The sequence below is a fragment of the Mixophyes fleayi genome, chromosome 1 (genome assembly GCF_038048845.1).
Source record: "Mixophyes fleayi isolate aMixFle1 chromosome 1, aMixFle1.hap1, whole genome shotgun sequence".
In the NCBI taxonomy this organism is placed as follows: domain Eukaryota; kingdom Metazoa; phylum Chordata; class Amphibia; order Anura; family Limnodynastidae; genus Mixophyes; species Mixophyes fleayi.
The window spans coordinates 220897318-220918415 of NC_134402.1; the positions used below are offsets into that span (position 1 = coordinate 220897318).

Sequence of the window (21098 nt, forward strand, 5' to 3'; positions counted from 1 at the left end):
GAGAACTTTTCTCCTGGAGTGTTGGACAGTGCAATAGTACACTGGCCGATTGGAGCAGGGATTAGCATTGGTACATAAAAACAACCAGAAGGTAGAGACAGACTTGTTGTGAAGGGGAATCAAAACTTGTTACTGTAAGCCCCACCTGCACATTGATGTTATTATTTACATGGACTTTAAGCCTTGCCTACGACCCATCAGTGTCCACTAAGAAACATAGAATTTGACGGCAGATAAGAACCGCTTGGTACATCTAGTCTGTCCATATTTTAACCTATGGTAACCTCAAATCCTATTTAATCCTTTATTATTTGCAAGGATATCCTTATGTCTATCCCAAGCATGTTTAAATTGCTGTACTGTATTAGCCTCTATCACCTCTGATGGGAGGCTATTCCACTTATCCACTACCCTTTCTGTGAAGTCATTTTACTTCTCCAGGTGAAACGTTTCTAGGTACTGATATTGAATGAAACTGTACAGCTCCTTCATTTTTATGACCTATTAAAACACATATTGTAAATACAGCCCTGATGTTGGCAATTATCAGGCTATTTACATTCATTGCTAAATAGCTTACAATACAATCCTAATTTCTAACACTTTTCTGACATACACACAGAGAAACATTTCCTTGGTGCACCATAATCTGTCTCTAAATGCAATAGTTGATCTTTTCTTGTTTATCATATTGTTTTTTTATTAAGCCTTCATCATCTCTTGTGGGAGACAATGATCCTAACGCCTTTAAAAGAGAAACTATAAAATGTATATTAATAAACAAATATATTTTAAAGTCATTTAAAAAGCACACATTAAAGGTTGATAGAAATACCACTATGAAAACAAAAAGATGATAACTTAATGCACTGCCTAAACAGCATCTATTTTGGGAGTATCAGACAACAAAAATCACGTTTCCCAGAAAGTGTCATGGCAATACTGTTCCTTATGCATACTGTGGTACTTCTCCTGCCAAGCAATGTTTTATTCTGCAGGTGATGCACACAGTTATTAAGCAATTGGTTGAACATAATGACTAATGTGAAGCGGCTCACAGCATTCCTAGCATAACTATAAAGGTGGAGGCGACTTCAGGAATTTATTTAATGACATGATAATAAAAATAACAATAAATGGAATGAAAATTTCCCTGCTGAGTGGTAACACCCTGGAGGGAGCGTGTGCCTTGAAAGACATAAAATAAACAGACTGCTTTAGCTTCAGATTTTTTATAATGCAACAAGAAAAACATTTTAAGCATTCACACAATTTTAATACATAGATCCTGCAACTGTGCAAACTACAGATTGAATTGCCACATATCTATGTACCTTAATTAATAAATGGCTGTGCACTAAAATGTTTAAAAGTAAACATAAAAAATTAAAGTTACCTTTTGGTATGTTTCAAATTCATTGTTATGTTTTGTTTTGAAAAAAAACCCAATAAAAATTATTTTCAAAAAAAAAAAAAAAAAAATTAAAGTTACAAAGCTGAAAGAAAGCAGCACTGCAAAGCAAATAATGGTTTGTGATGTCATGGCGAATTTTTTGTGCTATAGCACCCTTTTGTTTGGGTACGTGCATGGCTCAGGGCATCAAGATGGTGGTGAATGTATGGGTGCAAATATCAACATGTGGCACACTTGATCTTATCTGGTGTATTTATGCCGGGGCACAGTAAGGGGCATGTCATTTTCTTTTGCACTTCCTGCTGTGAACAAGACTCAGATAAAGCTGAATTCTGGTAATGAATATAAACGTGTCTCTACATGACTGTACTGTTAATTCTCCTTGCAATGCATAAAAAGATGTAATTATATATAAGGCACACTTAGATGAAGGCACACATGACCACATTTGTAAGTAAAGTGTAGTGAATATTTTTATTTAAGTAAACATCGTAACAAGTACACCACAAAATATATCATTACAATGCAAAATTATTTGGCACATGATAAAAGATAACAATAAAATTGCAAGGATTAGTATGTAAAGATAAACACTGTACAGGTATTTTGTGTGTTATCAACACCTCAGTTATACAGGCAGCAAACACCAAGATGGGAAAATATTGTATACATCAAGAAAAGTAAATTAATCTCTTCTGTTTCAAACACATAACTACACAAAGCAGATCTGAAAAGACCAACCATGAGACACTGGGATTTAGTATAATACAGCATATGGTATCACGCCTACAACTTGCAGATAAACGTATACTATTCAATACAAAGGGAACCGCTATAATAACAATTTCTTTATCAGAGTACTGCAGATACACCAGCAAAAGACAAAGGGATGGAAAGTTTCAAATAATCCTATGTAAAGAAGGAATCATAATGTGAACAGGGTTTTTACAGCAAATTAATGATAGTGGCAGTCAAAATACTATCAACTTTTAAATGAAAACTGAAGTATTTATCACTTGCTGCAGTAATAAAAATGCGACTTCAGAGAGCGGTTCCTGCTGGTTTGGAGTGGTATACTTGAGTGTCTGGTTAGAACATGAGTTTTTGTCCGAGCTGCATATGTTAAACAAGCCTATTTACGGCACTATAATCATCATAAAAACAATCTACTGCCCCCTTCGATTCCCAACCATGGTCTTTTCTGTGTGGAGTTTGTATGTTCTCCCTGTGTTTGCGTGGGTTTCCTCCGGGTGCTCTGGTTTCCTCCCACACTCCAAAAAACATACTAGTAGGTTAATTGGCTGCTATTGACCTTAGTCTCTGTCTGTGTGTGTGTGTGTGTCCATGTTAGGGAATTTAGACTGTAAGCTCCAATGGGGCAGGGACTGATGTGAGTGAGATCTCTGTACAGAGCTGTAGAACTAATGGCGCTATATAAATAGCTGATGATGATAATAATAATCACATAAGCATCTTTTTCTACTGGTATATATACATACATGTGTGTACATAAATGAATATATATATATATATATATATATATATATATATACACATATATATACACATACACACACACACACATATATATATATATATATATATATATATATATATATATATATATATATATATATATATATATACACACACTCACAGATATGCAGAGCTAGGACAATGACGGTTTCACGACCAATCTCCTCAGAGTCACACCAGACAAGGAAAAAAATCCAAATTTTCACTAAATAAATACCCAAAGATGTACAATACTCTCAAGAATCCATTATTTAATTAAATATATGACACAATTTATTGAATATTCATAAACTACACACAGATGTCTTTGATCCCCACAAGGACCGTTAGCAATTCTAGCAAATATTAAGAATTTTGCAGGATTAAGAATTGTTTACGTATGAAATGTGTCGGTTAACACATCATTCTCTTTAACAGACACTGTGTTTTCAGTTAAAAACTGTTTTGATCTATATATTGAAGATGCACTGGATCATATGGGAAGTTGTTGGTTCAGGTCACTGTAAATATAGTGGTTGAATGTCATACCTTAAGTGAAAACAAAACTAAAATTGGCTACTATGGAACCCATCCTGTCCACCATGAGCAGGAGATGTATTCTTACCATATTATAGTAATTCTTCATACCATTCCATCTATAACATACTGCCCTGTGTGTTCAATTTAACACATATAAGCTGTGTTGTTTAACAGGACACATCTTATTCAATATAGGTATCACTGCAGCATTTCAAGTATCAATGGGTGTTTTACAAAATACCATGCTGAGCATTACAGTGTGCATAACAAGGTTTAAAGGAAATCTTAAGAAAGGATAGGTAAACTTCCATTCCAATCTTTCAATGACATAAAATAAAATGCATAACACTATGCAAAGGAAATATCTATATGCTTACTTGTGTTTGGAACATTTTATCAGCTATAAGAAACAAAGCCTGTCCAAAGCACAGAATGCCAAGTTAAAAACTTCAGTAGATCTAAAATGCCATGTTTTAGAAAAGAACATATCTCTCTAACCATAAAATATTTTTGGATCAGTGCCAACCACTGCTGGGGGTACGCCCGCTGCAGGGACCCGGACACTGCCCCGAGGGCCCTACTCTGGTCTCAGAAGAGCAGAGTGGGTCCTCTTCTCAGCATATGTGGGTCCAACGCATTTGGAGCCGCACATGTTCAGTAGAGGACCCACTCTGCTCTTCTGAGTGGGTGCCCAGGAGGGTGAAGCACCATCGCTAAGCCCTCACCCAAATTTTGCTATGGAGCCCTGCAAAACAGTTTTCTGCCCACTAGTACTGTACCCTCATATAAAGATCAGTATGAGCATCATATTACTTCATCACACAAGATACATTCCAATTTGAAAAACAATCCTGAAACATGTATTTCATCTCACACATAATGTTGTTTTAGAAGCAGAGTGCATTTGGAGATTCTAGTACAGCGCATACAAAAACTTTAATATTTTTTTAATAAACACACATTTTATTCTAGGAAAAAATGTAGTGTAAACATTACCCACTTGATCAAAACGAATTTCTAACAAACAGGCTTTTAGTTCAGTGTCAAGAGTTTCCTTCGTATTCTTATATCATTGTTAGAACAGTATCATTGCGTCATATTAGTTTTAGCAATGTCCCAAAAATATATGTTAGAGAGTACTCGAAAATTCCTACCAAATCACTGTCTGCTGACAAATAAACCAAACTAAAATATATAACCATAAAAAATAGTCAAATTGTAATTGTATGAAACACACACCACACAGGCCAGTATCAATGTTATCTGTTCAATCCTTGATGGTACACATACACAGAACGATAAAGACAATTAATTGAAGTATTGGAACAAATCTGTTCGGAACAATTACTGATTATTACTGACACAAATGCTTCTCCTCCAAAAACACCCAAAAAATAATACCTACCCCTGCAATCATTTGAATTTATGAACATAGCATTTGAAATCTAAGCGTCTCCCATATTATGTGCAATACTTTGTTCCTTTATTTTGCAGTTGGCAAAACATTTATCACTCTCAGTTATCTGCAGTTAACATGGAATTGATCAGACCATCTGTCTCAGACACCATCAGCTGGCCATACTTGGAAAAGAGAAATTATAGAATAGAACATGGCTTTTTGTCCTTGAAGGGGTTCTCTGAAGTTGGCACTCCAACCAGCAGTGGGTCATTTTTGGCATGTTGCTCGCAGTAATTCATAAGGTCTGCTGCTGCTTTAGAAATCTGAAGTTTGATAAAAAAAAGAACACATGCTTTACTATTATTTCATCATGACTTCATTTATCTAAGTTAAATAATGTATGATTTCCTTCATTAAACTGTAGGCACCTGTTTGAAACCCTAATCTAACCCCGCAGCTTTTTTACATTATGTAGCCCTGGCAGTCTTATCGAAGAGCAGGATGCATTGACAACACTCTGCACAATTTATGCCCTTACCTAACTGACATTCCTCAGGGAAGGGAAGCCTCATCCAGTTAATTTAACATTTCTGCATTAGTTTAAACTACGCCTGTTGAAGCGTAGGTTAGATTCATTTTTCTGTGGAGGGTAAAAAAAGCTTCATATACACTAGTCTGCAAAAGTATGGAAAGGGGAAGCACTGCTTTGTTTCAGTGCTCACAGTTCCTGACAGAAAATGTCTGCATCTTGAAATCTATGGTATTTTAAGTATCATTTTAATAAAATAGTCAAAAGTGAGCCTAACAAACTAGATCAAAAGAGCAGAAATTCTGAATGTAAAAAGAACAGGTCTGTAAAAAGCCGATATACAGACCACCAATGGGTTAAATGATTTCACATTGGTGTGGAAGAGTCAATACTAAACCAGCATATACATTCCACGTATTTGCAAGATGATGGAACTGAACATGCAACTTGCCATATATTAAAGTATAAAACGTGTGTATTTATTTATGACGATGATTCCAACAGTAGGAGACAGTAATTGTTATCCAAAGCAACAGTTGTGTCACATAGCTAAACTAAACCATCTCAAAATATGATGGGACAGGTCAGACATTGAAATCTCCAATACCATCATACAGTGAGAAAGCAGTTGAGCTGCAAATTTTGCGCAAAAACTGTTTTCTGCTTCAAGATTCTGTGTTCCGATTGTTTTATCTTGCAAGATGAAAGAATGTTCTGCCTTTATTCCAAGGCAAACAGAAATTGCCTTTGTTACAATCATCAGACATGACAGCCACACAAAGGGACTGATTGATCTTCGAACGACATGTGAATGCAACTTGCGTTTAAAAAAAAGGCTTGTAATTTTACACGCAAGTACGACCGTGGATCTCAAAAAACGTTTCAATTTGAATTCTTCTATAAGTAGGCTCTGGCTATATTTGCCATATGCAGACAGAGAGAACACAGTGCACTATAGGCACATGCATATGTGCAATATAAAGTCCCATCAGAACGCATGTATAAAATAAATTAACAACTCAATACTATAATCATTAATAAAAATATATATACATTCATTACATGAAATATATAAAATAGATTGTTCTTAATGCATACTGTACATAAAATGCATTTTTATAGTTTCTCTTACTTGCAAACACATGTTCTGGCATACATACGTGTAGTTATCACTATCAGTCAGCACTTGCACCTGCCCTGTAGCTGGTGCAAGTGATACGACTAAAAGAACATATAAGAGATGCCCTGAATGTGAATCGGCCGAATGTGCGAACCTCAGCACATCCTTACTGTACATTGTCTATATCCGTCTGCCACTTCCCACCCCCATTCAGCCCACTGAGTTGTAGGCAGTCAGAACTGTCATTTGCATTTGGACATGAATTTCATGCAATTCTGTTCACTGGCATAACGTCCGTTTCTGAGCATGTGCAGAGCAATTTCACGCAAGATATGGCACGCAAAGGAACTTATGTCCGAAGATGAGTCAAGCCTAAAATGTTTAAAATGTATTCATTTGTTTCTGAAAAGTCTTGCAATGAAGATTGTTGAAAACTAAGCTCAAATCATGAAACATATTGCTTTTCAGCATATCATGTGATTTAGCATAACTTACTTGAAGGCAAAGCATCATAATAATCAAACATACATTTGGGTATAGACAAAATTATTTGGATTCTTGCCCATTACACCAACAGGGACTGTAATGACACTGTATTCAAATACATATACTTTAATATGTAGTTGGTCACCCTTTTGCAGTGACAACAGCCTCCCCTCTTCTTGGAAGAATTTCCACAAGATGTTTGAGTGTTTCTTTGGGAATTTGTCCCCATTCATTATGTAGAGCATTTATGAGGTCAGGCACTGATGTTGGATGAGAAGGCCTGGCTTGCAATCTCCGTTCCAGTTCATCCCAAAGGTGTTCAATGGGGTTGAGACCAGGGCTCTGTGCGGGTTAGTCAAGTTCTTCCACACTGAACTCATCAAACCATGTCTTTGTAATCCTTGCTTTGTGCACTGGGGCAGTCATTTTGGAATAGAAAAGGGCCTTCCACAAACTGTTGCCACAAAGTTAGAAACATAGCATTTTCCAAAATGACTTGGTATGCTTAAGCATTAAGATTGCCATTCACTGGAGATAAGGGGCCTAGCCCAAAGCCTGAAAAACAGCCCCATACCATTATTCCTCCTCCACCAAACTTCACAATTGGCATAATGCAGTCAGGCAGGTAACGTTCTTCCAGCATCTGCCAAACGCAGACTCGCCCATCTGACTGCCAAACAGATAAGCGTAATTCCACAGAACACGTTTCCACTGCTCCACAGTCTGTGTGCTTTATACCACTCCATCTAACGCTTGGCATTCTTCTTGGTGATGTGAGGCTTGCATGCAGCTGCAGAAGATTTGCTCAGTCTTTGATAAACTTTTACTTTAAAGGCTGCTCTGAGCATGCTCACCATCTCAGCAGAATCAGATGACAAATAAAGGCAGAATCAAATGCTAATGATAGTATGGATGGAAGTTTGTCAGCAGTTTCTGATTGTGGCAGTGAGTTTGAAGCAAAGGCATATGACACTATTCCTTTCCCCTCTACAAAGAATGACTACCAGACATCTTAGGTTTTGGAGCAGAGAAAATTGCAGCATGGTAGACAGCAATTAATCTGGGAGCGGATACATCTTGTGCTACCCCCCAATACCTCTCTTTGATTTCATAACCCTTTTGCTTATTAAATGCTGAAGTCCCTGTCAAGATGTGTGAGAATCCATAATCTAGAATGTATTTGAGTTGATCCTTGACCTTACTAGTGGCTGCAGTAGTGAAGAAGTAGTTCCAGCAGCAGCAGGCTCAAGCAGCAATGTATGTACTACTGAATGGCAGCTCCAGATGATAATTCACTGGAGACTTTAGAAGGGCCCAATACATGTTTCAGGAAACTTCGATGTAGGTCTATCGAGGCATAAGTTCTTCGGTGATAACCAGACTACTTGGCTTACCTGATCATTTTTGTGCTCAGGATTTATCAGTGTGTTTCTTGTAGTGTGATTAAGTTCCCAATAACATCTATATTTGGGGCAGCACAGTGGCCTAGCGGTTAGCACTTCTGTCTCACAGCACTGGGGTCATGAGTTCGATTCCCGACTATGGCCTTATCTGTGTGGAGTTTGTATGGTCTCCCTGTGTTTGCGTGGGTTTCCTCCGGTTGCTCCTGTTTCCACCCACACTCCAAAAACATACTGGTAGGTTAATTGGCAGCTATCAAAATTGACCCTAGTCTCTGTCTGTCTGTCTCCCTCTCTGTCTGTCTGTGTGTTAGTGTGTGTCTATATTAGGGAATTTAGACTGTAAGCTCCAATGGGGGCAGGGACTGATGTGAATGAGTTCTCTGTACAGCGCTGCGGAATTAGTGGCGCTTAATAAATAAATGATGATGATGATGATGATATTAAAAATTCTTAGGAGTACTGTAATAAGATCCAGGGCCAGAGTTGGACTAAAAATCAGCCCTGACATTTAAAGTACACAGGCCCACCTCAGTTCCAGCAGGAAAGAAACTGAGTGCCACCATGCAGCAGCGCCACCGAAAAGGGCGTGACCACATTGTGTTGTGGGTGTGGCCAACATGGGGCATTGATACATACATTATAATAAAACATTATATTTATCACGCCATCCCCCCAGGCACATTATGACACCCCAGCCTACTGTACTTATTTATGCGTCTGGTGCTACTGACATCCATAAGGGTGGGAACTTCCTGTAGAGTGAGCAGGGAAGCTCTTTGTCTCACAAGATTACTTAGATACAAGATACTTAGAGCTCCTCGGCTTGCTCTGCAGTCTGTGTCCTGTCCGGGAACTGGGAGCAGCTATCAGTTCCCTTCCCCTAACCAGAGGTGGATTAAGGCTCAGGGGGTCCAGGGTTTTAAAGATAGCAGGGCCCCTATTATGTAACATGGTTATCATTTTAGACAAATACACAGGCAATACTGTGTGCACTACTGTTAGAAGCACACAGCTCTGCCTTCACAAGCAGTACGTTGTGAAGCGTGACATACCTCCCAACTGTACTTGCAGTTGGACCAAATCCTGACTAAGTGAGACAGTCACCCAAATTCAAGACTGCCCCACCAAATTCAGGACAGTTGGCAGACTGTCCTGCTCTCTCCTACCTAACTTGGTCACTTTCACCACTTGTAGCAGCTGGTTCTTTAGCTCAGTTCCTTCTTGTCTTAATCCTGGAATATTGGATGCCCTATTTTGAAAAAAAATGGGTACATGAGATGTAGAAAACTCCAACCAGCCCCGGTGTTAAAACAATAGAACTCACGTTTTATAATTAGGCCTCCCTCCAGTCCCCACAATAATAATATTCACATTTAATAAGTAGACCTATTTCCCTCCAACTAGCCCCAAAATTAAATTAACAATATACCCATTTACTCAAAACATATTTCCCTCCCTCCAAACAGTCACAGCAATAAATTAAATAGCATTAAAGTTTAATAAATAAAGCCATTTTCCACAACCATCCCCAGCAATAAATAATTAATATTTACATTTAAAAAAAGCCATCCTCCCCAAAATCAGCCCCATATTCAATTGTTAGCCCTAAATCCCCCCAGCATTATATTAAAGGTTCTTTCACCTCACCTTAAATAATTAGCCCCCACCTACACTCCACCATTAAATAGCCTACCTTCCACACTATATTAAGATCCTCCCTTCCCTCACATATTATATTAAAATACTGCACGCACACACACGCACGCTATATTAAAATACTGCACGCACGCACACTATATTAAAATACTGCGCACACACACACACGCACACAATGTTAAAATACTGCACGCACACTATGTTAAAATACTGTGCGCACACACACTATATTAAAATACTGCGCGCACACTATATTAAAATACTGAGCGCACACACACACGCACGCTATTTATTAAAATACTGCGCGCACACTATATTAAAATACTGCAGACACACACGCACACTATTTGAACATGGCCAAACACACACACACACACACTAAATGAACATGGCCAAACACACACACACACACACACTATATGAACATGGCCAAACACACACACACACACACACTATATGAACATGGCCAAACTCACACACTATATGAACATGGTGAAACACACACACACACACTCACACACTATATGAACATGGCCAAACACACACACTATATGAACATGGCCACTCACTCACTCAATATGAACATGGCCGGCCACACACTTACCTTGTTACCTCCCTGCTCGGCGGATAGAGTTTCAGTGATCTGCGGCCGATGCAAGTAATCACATGGGACGCGCACCACGTGACAGGTGCCATCCCATGTGATTAAAATCATATGGCCGCACATCATTGAAACTCCTTCCACCAAGCAGCGCGCAGTGGGGTGCTGCTGCTCGGGCAGGCATGCTGCCAGGTGGATCGGCCCAACTAGCCATCGGCCCTTCTGGCATTTGCCAGAAGTGCCAGATGGCCAGTCCGGCCCTGATAAGATCTGTCATAGCAGGTAAGGATCATCCCAAGTCAGAAAAATGCCCATCTGGGGATAAAATACACAGTTAGTATAGAAAAAACTTTGACCTGCACACTGATTTATTGAAATCAAACTTAACTGTAGTGGCCTGTAAACTGATACTAGAGGAAAACAATCTTTAATGCCCATGAAGAATGACTGGAGCACAAGTGTGCAAAGTACACTGACAAATGAAGCACTTTCCAAATTCTCAGAAATGCATTATTTGCATGTTTCATGCTAAATACATCATGAAATCTGTATATGAATTCAGCAGTGTTTCTATACATGAACCATTGGTCATGAGAATTTGATGTGCAGTTGGCTGGCTTTGGTATTAAAGATTTTCGTTGTAAAGGATAATATCCTCTTCTCCTAGTTTACTTTGAGGTTATGAAAACATAACCATGGAAAACCTAGCACCACCTTAAAATTTGCAGTCTTAACTACGTTGAACTACAGTCTAAGATGATAGTAGAGCCATCTTCTGTCTGCAAGGGGACTGGCTGATCTTCAGACTGTGTCAAATTTTTCTGCAGTTGCACAACGGATACCGGAAGCAACAGATTCAGACAATGTCAGTATCCATATGGTAAATGCTTGAAAGCCAAAATGAAGCTCAAGAGACAAGTACTGTGGTCTCTTGTATGGTATGCACCCAGAAGAGAGGAGATAATGAAGGACATAAACAGCGTTTGTATCAGTGCATTTTCTTGACTGCTGCTGAGACTTCCTTCATAAGGGACACTCCTAAAGGAAGATCCCATGCTGCCACAGCAAAGATATAAATAATTATTCTGTCACCCCATGTGTTTTTTTTCTGTGATTTGTCCACATATAAAACCAAATTGAGTGGGTTCTTCTATTGCCCTGGCAGTGTTATTCTTTTATTTCAGAGGAGAAAAGGCAGCAACTACACATTTAGGCAGAATCTGGGTACTCATGTTCTATCAAGGGAGCATCAATGGTGAGACATCTTGAAATAAAATCCTCCAGCTTCTCTGGTAGATCCAATAGAGTGAAGTTACCCTTGATGTCAACTCTCAAAACATATATGAACTAATGTCACTGATTAGCATTATTCCAGTCTGCATCGTACACCCAGACTCCCAGGTGGATTGAGGGCCTTGATGCTAGTGAAGTAGAGCAGTTTCATCAATCAAATCACGATAAGGATCATTGAAAGCATCAGCAAAATCCTCCAAGAAGCATGATATGAAATTCAACAGAGGGAGCCTTATTTCCAGGCCAGGGTGTGCCTTTTAATGATGGTGAAGATCATGGGCACCTTGAGTGGCATAATATCTGGGATGCAGGTGAAAAAATAGTCAGCACTGTGAAAGCAATTTCTGGAACTACCCTTGGTCTCAGGCTATTTATCAGGCATTGCCACTCAAGTTCAGGCACCAAAACAGAGTGAGAGACCGGCCAACTGCATTCACTAACTGGCTTAGACCAAGGGGCTTTGGTATGAAATTTTTCCAGTTGAGTCTGTGGGGTAAATGTATTAAGCTGCAAGTTTCCAATGGGTTTAAAAAGTGGAGATGTTGCCTCTAGCAAACAATCAGCTTCTAGCTATCATTTTGTAGAATGCACTATATAAATGATAACTAGAATCCGATTGGTTGCCACTTTTCAAACTCGCTGGAAACCTGCAGCTTGATACATTTACCCCTGTATCTTTTTCATCAGTGTTTGTATATCTTGAAAGACCTGTGAACTCAGTAAGCAGCAAAAGATTACAGAAAACAGCAACAGAAAAGCTGGAATATTGTATGATCAATATATATATATTTTTTTCCATAAACCACCTTAAATAGGAGTGGTAATTATTTAGATCAGACACAGTGACTGTGGGCGGAGTGCAAGATTTGCACTATGCATGGTCAAAGTATGATAAATTTCCACTTTAAAGTTTTCACTGAGCATGTTGAAAGTATGTGATAAATTGTCACATAAAAAGGTTGCTTTGAGCATGCTCATTGTCTTCTACACAAACAAACAGCAAAATTAGATGATCTTTATATTATTGGAGAATAATAGTAGGTCCAGAAATCCAACTGTGACAGACTGATGTTGGAGCAGAGTCCCGTTACAGAAAGTACATCAGAGATATTTGTACAAAGAAATTGCTTGACATTTTGAAGAACTCATCTAGAATTTACCATCTTCCTAAAGACAGACATGGAAGTATTAGAGATTTTTATTACAGAAGGAATCCATGTAGATTTTGTACACCTTTGGACAAAATAATGAATTTAACTTTTATACGGATGTTGCCATATTTACTTTAGTCTTTAAATATATATATCTTTATGAATTATACATTGCAGATTATTTCAATTATTATCGTTTTTGCTACACTATGAAGATTTTCACACATTTGCATTTTAATGAATATAAGTACTTGTGTGATATAGTCATCATGTTTTTCATTGATCATCAATTAATAATATATCTTATCCATTATTTCATTTTTTATTTTTTTTGCTTAGGAGAGGATCTTGTCTCAAGTGTTAGAATATTAGGGACGGCAGAGACAAGGTACTGCTCTTGCCTCACAAAAAACAACCTGCTTCCCCTCCCTGCAATATTTCCACTTCTTATACCTTCACTACAAGAGGAGCCACATGATAGCACACAAAGTAATCACTGTGTGCTTCCTCCTGCAGTGACTGCAAGAAATGCACTGGTGATGGACAAGAGAAAAAGATGAGGCAGAGGAAGGATACTTCCTCTCCCCCTTTTTCTCCCACTGTTAGTTGCAAGCACTATTTTAATACAGTCACTGCAGTTGGAAGCTCACATTGAGTGTATTGTTATGCGTCAGAGGTACTGGGGAGTCAGATTCTTGGGAAAGAGTGGTGGAACTCAGAGGACTTAAGAAGCAGAAACTCTCCTGAATATGATAATTAGAAGTGCTGTCAAAATGCTCACTGGGAGTATTACAAAATAAAAATAGTAAAATAAAATACATAAATTTAATAATATTGTAAAACACTTTAAAGTAAAATGTTCAACAATAACACAAAAAATAATTGTATGCTGTAGATGTGTTGTTTATTAGAAGAGAACAAATAAAATGTTTAAAGGTGGTAGAGAGAAGTCATGACTTAATACTTTTACAGTAATGTTCATATCTGTAGAATTACTTGAGCTTACATTGATGTGGAAAGCATATCTCATTAATTAACTAATGGCTAGCATTGTGGTAAGAGAATGAATGGTAACCCAATGCTAGTTCTCCATTGACTTACATATACATTTTGTGTTTTAATCTCCACGGGGCTAGCATCAACATGCCAGACTGGTCAGGCATACAGTATATTATGCAAGAAAGTATGAAGCAAAGCAATGGATAAATGAACATATATGATATACAAGACCTCTGTATTTTAATACCTTGATTCTCTCAAAACCAGCCTCGATTCGGAGCTGCTCCACCAGCTTCCGAGCTTGCGCTATGTTGTTAGAGGTTGACATTATCTGCCATTAGATCTTCATCCAAAATTGGAGAAATATCTGTAAAAGTCAATGAAATATTTATAGCATAATATAATGCAAGTCAAGACCTGGGACATTTGATCACAATAACTTGTAATGTAGGTTATATTTACACATAGAAGGCCTGATTCACCTTCTGACTTAAGTCCTGTTGCATGCGGTATCTTGTGTGAAATTGCTCAGAAATGGACCTTATGCTAGTTAATGCAATTGGATCTAGTTCATGTCCAAACGCAAATGATATTTCTGACTGCCTAAAACTTCAAGGGCGGAATGGGGGCACGAAGGAGCGGGCGCATGTAGACAATGTACAGTAAGGTTGTGACAATGTCAAGCATACGCACATTCGTACAATTCAATCTCAGGGCATCTTTGAGGTATGCTTTTTTAGCTGAATCACTGGCACCAGCCACAGGGCAGGTGTAAGTGCCATCTGATAGTGATGATGGACACATATGCATAGCAGAACAAATATTTGCAAGAACCAGAAAGTATAAAAAAGCATTTTATGTACAATGCACATAAAGTACATCCTGAATTCTGAATTTCATGTAAAAAAAATGTTTTAAATATTTTTACATATATCATTTATTAATGATTATAGTATTAATAGTTGTAAATTAATTTTATGAAATCTTTTATTTTTGTTGTATGTATGTCACATCAGAGTGCATGCAAGTTATCTCTGATTTTTTAAAACGCAAGTTTCATTCACATTGGGTTTGAACATGAATCAGGCCCAGAGTATTTAAAGTAATGCACTTACAGACAATTTAACTGTTCATTCCAGAATCCCTGAAGTGATAAAGGTAAAGGTAAGTGGTTCTGAAGGAAACCTTTTATAATTTTGTAAAGGGCAAATCCGGAGGAATGCTCACAAACCAATTGCATAGACATATTTGTGCAGAATTAAAATTAGCAATGTGTGTGCATCATTTTTAATAGTGTGTAATAATGTAACTAATCCTCACATTAAAGGGGACACACAGCTAAAAATCAAGCCTGGTTAAATTACCTTTTAATAATGTGTAGTTTGCAGTTTCAGTCTATTTGATGTGTACACGTAACCAGCTGGAATTTTACACACATAAGCAGAAGACATGTTGCTGGACCATTTACCAAAATATAATCAGACAGTATGTGCAAGGACAAGACCAAATAACCCAGTGTGTTTAAGTGGCGCAGTGGCACAGCGTTTGAATTTGATTCTAAGCATGGGCCTATGTGCATGGAGCTTTTATGTTCTCCCCAGGTTCGCATGAGTTTCTTTCAGGTGCACAGGTTTCCTCCTATGGCCCAAATTAGAAAACACAGTGTAAAAAATGTGCCGGGCTCACTGACCATTAACATTGAATTACATTGAGGGTGAAGATTTCCACTACATTTGTAAAAAAGTTTTTGTTTGTTTAATGAAGTGGTAAAAATGGAATTTTGGTTGTTTAATGTTTATTTCAGTCTTTGTGTGCATTTATTTATTTTCTATTTCAGCTATTGTGGAACTGCATGTTGCACAGCACACATTGGCAATCAACGGGCACATTGGAGTTTGTAGATAAACAGACTTCAGCATGCACTTACAGTCAATGGCTGCCGGTGGTCCAGATTTATTTATACTATTGATGTCCTGGTACCCAAAGCCCAACAATTTTGGGATGAACCCAGTACTATTCAGCAAGGGGCTGCTGGCCAGTAGTAGAGAGTTCTGCTTATTGTTTTTTCTGGGCCTCTCCGCAGAGGCTCCAGCCCCGTTCTCACCAAGCTCGAACTTGATCCCACAATAACAGGGGAATTGCGTGTTTCCCTGGCATAGTGAGACTGGCCCAACCTGCCCTAGTCTGGTGCTATTTATCACTTTTCTGGGGGAACTGATGCTGGCAGCACCTCTGCTGCCAGCAAGTGAAAACCAGTCCATACTGCAAGTACTGGAGCTGGTTAAAGATTTTAGGGGTGGGGATGCACTATAAATATAAAATAAATACAGCAGTCGTCATTAACAACATATAATCTTACATCAAGGCTTATAGATGTGCAAAAGATGTGCCTCCTAACAGGCATCTAAGTTACTTTAAATTGTAAATAAGATGTACCTCTAAAGGGTGTAATTAACTTGCGTGTGCATGCCCTTGCTGTTTGGCACTTACATGTGAATGCCTCCGGCCTGGCTTTGCAGGTGCAAACGACCACAAGTCCAAGTTTCATAGCATGCAAAGTGCATTAAAATGCATTTTACATGGAACAAATAGACTTATATCCAACTTTAAAAAGGACCCTAAAAATGTATCAATGCAAAATATGAACTCATACACAGAAAAATAAACCTGAATAACAAATGGTAACAGTATACATTTTTTTTAAATCCAGTGAGAGAAATTAATTTACTTAATAGAGGAGTGACATTTAAAGCTGCTATGGAGTGTAGTTATCTTCGGGAAGGCATGTTTGTGTTCAGGCAGGTGCATAGGCGTGGGCTATAAGAATGTAGTGCAGAAATTTGGAGATGTATATAACAACTATTTCCATTGGAATCTGAACCAGCTCCATTTTTACATGTTCTCCACCTTCCTCAACAAATTGTTAATGTTGGTTTCAGTAATTTGCATGCAAAGTTAAATAAAGAAAAGACTTGCTGTGACATGCTGGAGCTGCAGAAACATCAACGCCTAGAAATAATGAACTGGTCTGAGAGGTATGGGATAGTATACTGCTGCATTGTATGTTTTCTCTTTCAAGTTTCATTTTATTATAATGACAGGAAGTAACATTTAAAAAGATGCGCTGGAAAGGAATTCCATACATATTTCTCTCTGCTACATAGCAGCTACACCTCAATTACGGGATAAACAAATTAAAGCCTTGTGCTGCACGTGAGTAGATATTTATATTATACATGTGCAGATAGGACATAATATGGCTTTGTGTAGACACAATGTTTAGGGCTATGCAATGACTGTGGGTCATTTGTGCCATCGTGAAGAGAAGCCACATGAAAGACACATGCTTCATAATTAGAGGTCAGTTTAGTCCAGGTATAAGTCATTTGCAACTTTACGCACCGGCTGCAATTTTTAACTAAAACTGTAACACTTACCTATAACCTGGTGTTGTCCTTGCAATTTAAGGATATTTGGTAACTATAGAAATTCAATTAAATAAGTAAATAAAATAAAAAAAACAAAAAAAAACAAAACAAAACCTATACAAATAAAGGGTCAAACGGACCTGTTTGTTCTTTCTGCCTATGTACAGATTCGTAGATTCACACACAAAGGCATGAATAGTGACGTCATGCCCAAAATTTGAAATAAAATAACTTACATGCTAAGATTTGAATGTATTTTACTATTGTCTAAAACGTGTGATGTGGCTTTTGATGTTTGTGAAAGAGAGGGCAGAAATGTTTAATGGGGGCAGCCATCCCAGAACGGCACAGACCCCTCGAGAAATGTTAAGGATGAATCACAGTAGTGGAATTTTGAAACTGAAATTTTACCTACTTTTATTGCAGGCTTAAACATAAAATATTGCCTGACCATAACACAAAAATATTTCTTGTCTTGCACCCAGTGTCCTGAGATTTTAAGCACTGAAACACATCATCTGATCAGTAAAAGGGCATTTAAAAAAGCCTATTATTTTCCCTAATAGAGTATTATTATATTGGTGCAGACTTGATAGTATCCATATGGAAAATGCAGTCTGCCCGTGGCAGCATCATTCATGCTGCCATTTATTTCAAGGTGCAAATGACAACAACAATGGACATACTAATCACAGCTTTATGCTACTGTTGGATTTATAAAATTACAGTGTTTTGAAGCTAAAAGAAAAGCAACATCTTATTTTTCTTATTACAACATTCACGCTATACCTCAGCGTCCCCCAGATGGGCCCTGCCAGTTTCATATGTAATGGGCCCTGCAAGTTCTGATGGCAGCCCTGCCTCTGCAGCAGGCTTTCCTCCAAAATGTCAAAATCTTGCTCCATCAATTATGCCCTCTATTTTGCTAAGCTTCCCAGCCCCTGAAACAGAGAAACATCACCACATAATTATGCACCTGCCACCATGGTTCAGATGGAGTTCTTTGGTATGCTTGCACCAAACACAGCGTTTAGAATGGAGGCCAAAACGTGAAATATTACTCTCATCAGACAAAAGACTCTTCTTCTACTTTCTTATAAGTGAGATCTGGGGCATTATTATTATTTATCAAAAACATAGTTTTCTTGAAATTGCGTATGTGAGGTTGGAAAATATATATTATTTTCCAACTCAAAATGGGGGGTTTTGCTTCTAATAAAATTACAGTTTTAAATCACTCTGGTAAAATTGCTGAAAATCGATGATTTAAAAAAAAAACCAAAACAAAACAATGCTTGATAAATAATGTTCTTTATGCGAGTTTTCTTCAGCAATTCTTTTCTTATTGCCATTCTCCATTTAAAAGCAAATTTGTGCATTGCCTGGGCCATTGTCCCATAGACAGTTTCTTCAACTTCCTGCCATGAAAGTCTGTTACTCTGCCATACTTGCCATTGGCCTCTTGCTGGTCTGTTCTAACCAAAACCAGTGCTTTCAAATAATTGTTTCTCAGATTTGCTTTAAATGTTCTTTGATCTTCACTTGATATTCTTGTTTGAAAATGCACTAACCAACTGACCTCTCAGTAAAAGCTGAATTTATTTTGAAATTAATTAATTTTTTAAATAAAATCTGCAAAAAAATTAATCAAAATAACAAAAATAGAAACTGAAAAACATATTGCTAAAGCAAATTTAATCCTAATGGTTTTCCAAGTACATAAATAACAACAACAACAAAAAAGATAGTGTTGAGCCACTAAAATACTGTTAGGGGAGTTTGGCTGGGGAGATAAAGGAAAAATAGATCTCGCAAATTCATTATTTTCAACAGTGTTCACAAAGGAGGAAATATGCTGGATAATGTATTGTGTAGTATGGATACATGCATATCTTTAAATATTACTTAAATAACTCAGCAGAAAATGATAATTTGTCTAAACAAACTTTAGATAGATAAGTCACCTGCACCAAATAGCATACCACCAGGTGTTCTAAAATAATTAAGTAAGGTAACAGATAGACTACTATATCCTATAGTTATTATTCCTATATAGAAGTAAATTCTTCCTTCCTTCTTCAATTAAATATAGAATACAAACAGCAAGCTTAAATTGTTGTCAAAGTTCAAAGGTCCTTAACATCTGCATTGCTAAGGACAAGTGTCATTTGTTTTCAACATATACCTCAAAAGTGCTAAGGAAGCATCCCAAATGAGGGAAAGTCATAGTTACCTGTGCCCAACCACCGCTAGTTACTGCCAGGTGGAGGAGGAGGGAAATGATGACATCGCACTGATGTCATCATCTCTGTCACCTCCCAGTCACTACACACAGAAAAATCTGTAGAGCCAGGGGATGGGGTAAGGGCTTCAAGTGCACTATCTCCCCCATTCTGGCACCGAGAGACTCGGGCGTACCCTCGATCGAAAGATTAAGCATTAAGAAGCATTGAGAAATCCAGAAAGCAATAAGAAATCCAGAAATAGGGGAGATATAATGGCCAGATCTCATCCATCCTGGCTTCTTAGAGTTGTGGCAGGTTGTCTACATTTCAAAATGGTATGCATTGTTGGGCTACCATATTATTCCTAAACATTTTCATTCAAGATGAAAACCTATGTGTTGATCCCTTTTTTTGTGGTTTTGGAAACGTGGATGGATGCTAAAGCAAGAACCACAAAGTGTTTTTTTGTGGTGGTTACAACCAAACCCACTCAACTCCCTCTTCCCTGTCTGGTGGTAGTCATATCTCCTCAGCCGAAAATGCAGACACCAATAACCCTGACAGTAAAATGGCGACAAATAAAATAGTGACAAGTAAGAAATACCTAACGTCATAACCACAGATGGGAACTAAATCCCGACATCATAAATACCTATATCTAAGAAATGCAGACACAATAAAATGCCAACAGTGTGATTGCTGACATTTATGGCACTAAGGGGGCAATACAAGTGGGTCCAGAGGCTGTATAGCTGCAGGACACGCTGGCTGTATAATTTCAAAAACAGAGGGATAAAAAAGAAAAAAAAAAGCGTGGGGTTACCTCTGTATTAACCCTAGCACTGCTGACCTTGTAGCAAAATCGGGAAAAAACTGCGTGGGGTCCCCCTGATTTCAGCGCAACCAGCACTAAGCAAACCAGCCGGTATGGGTGGCACTTTAGCAGGGAGACACGTGGCATGGACTTGTGGATATAATTTGGGGTCTTTGGACCAGAGGACAAGCAGATTATTTACATGAACTATTGGAATTTTTTATTTTTGGGACAGCTACTGGACCTTTTGGAATATTAGGGGTTTTTTTGTACATGGATCCAAGCACCCCTTAAATCAGTGTAAAAACAAGGCTGCCCAGTGTTTGTGAGCTACAAGCAAAAGGAGACAGTATTTTCCCACATTTGCTTCAAAACATGGTTTGTCCAGGTCCACGTTTGCACTCTTCAGCTGGATTTACTCTTAACTATAAATGAAAACAATAATCTATCTCTAAAAGAATTTGGACAAACTGGTTTTATGAAGACTAATACAGTCATGGCCAAAAGTTTTGAGAACGACACAAA

At 38.0% G+C, this 21098-nt stretch overlaps 1 protein-coding gene across 4 annotated transcripts in view; it reads right to left on the bottom strand.

Moving 5' to 3' along the window:
* Positions 1-1861: 1861 nt before the first annotated feature.
* The window catches only part of GNG7 (G protein subunit gamma 7), a 59613-nt gene continuing 40376 nt past the window's right edge, over positions 1862-21098 (bottom strand). For all 4 annotated transcript variants that reach the window (XM_075205416.1, XM_075205405.1, XM_075205398.1 and 1 more), the window contains 2 exons: positions 14354-14473; positions 1862-5191 (listed from right to left, as the gene is read on the bottom strand). In XM_075205416.1, coding sequence (XP_075061517.1) covers positions 5066-5191; positions 14354-14434 — 207 coding nt within the window. In that variant the 5' untranslated portion in view covers positions 14435-14473 and the 3' untranslated portion in view covers positions 1862-5065. The remainder of the gene's footprint in view (positions 5192-14353; positions 14474-21098) is intronic.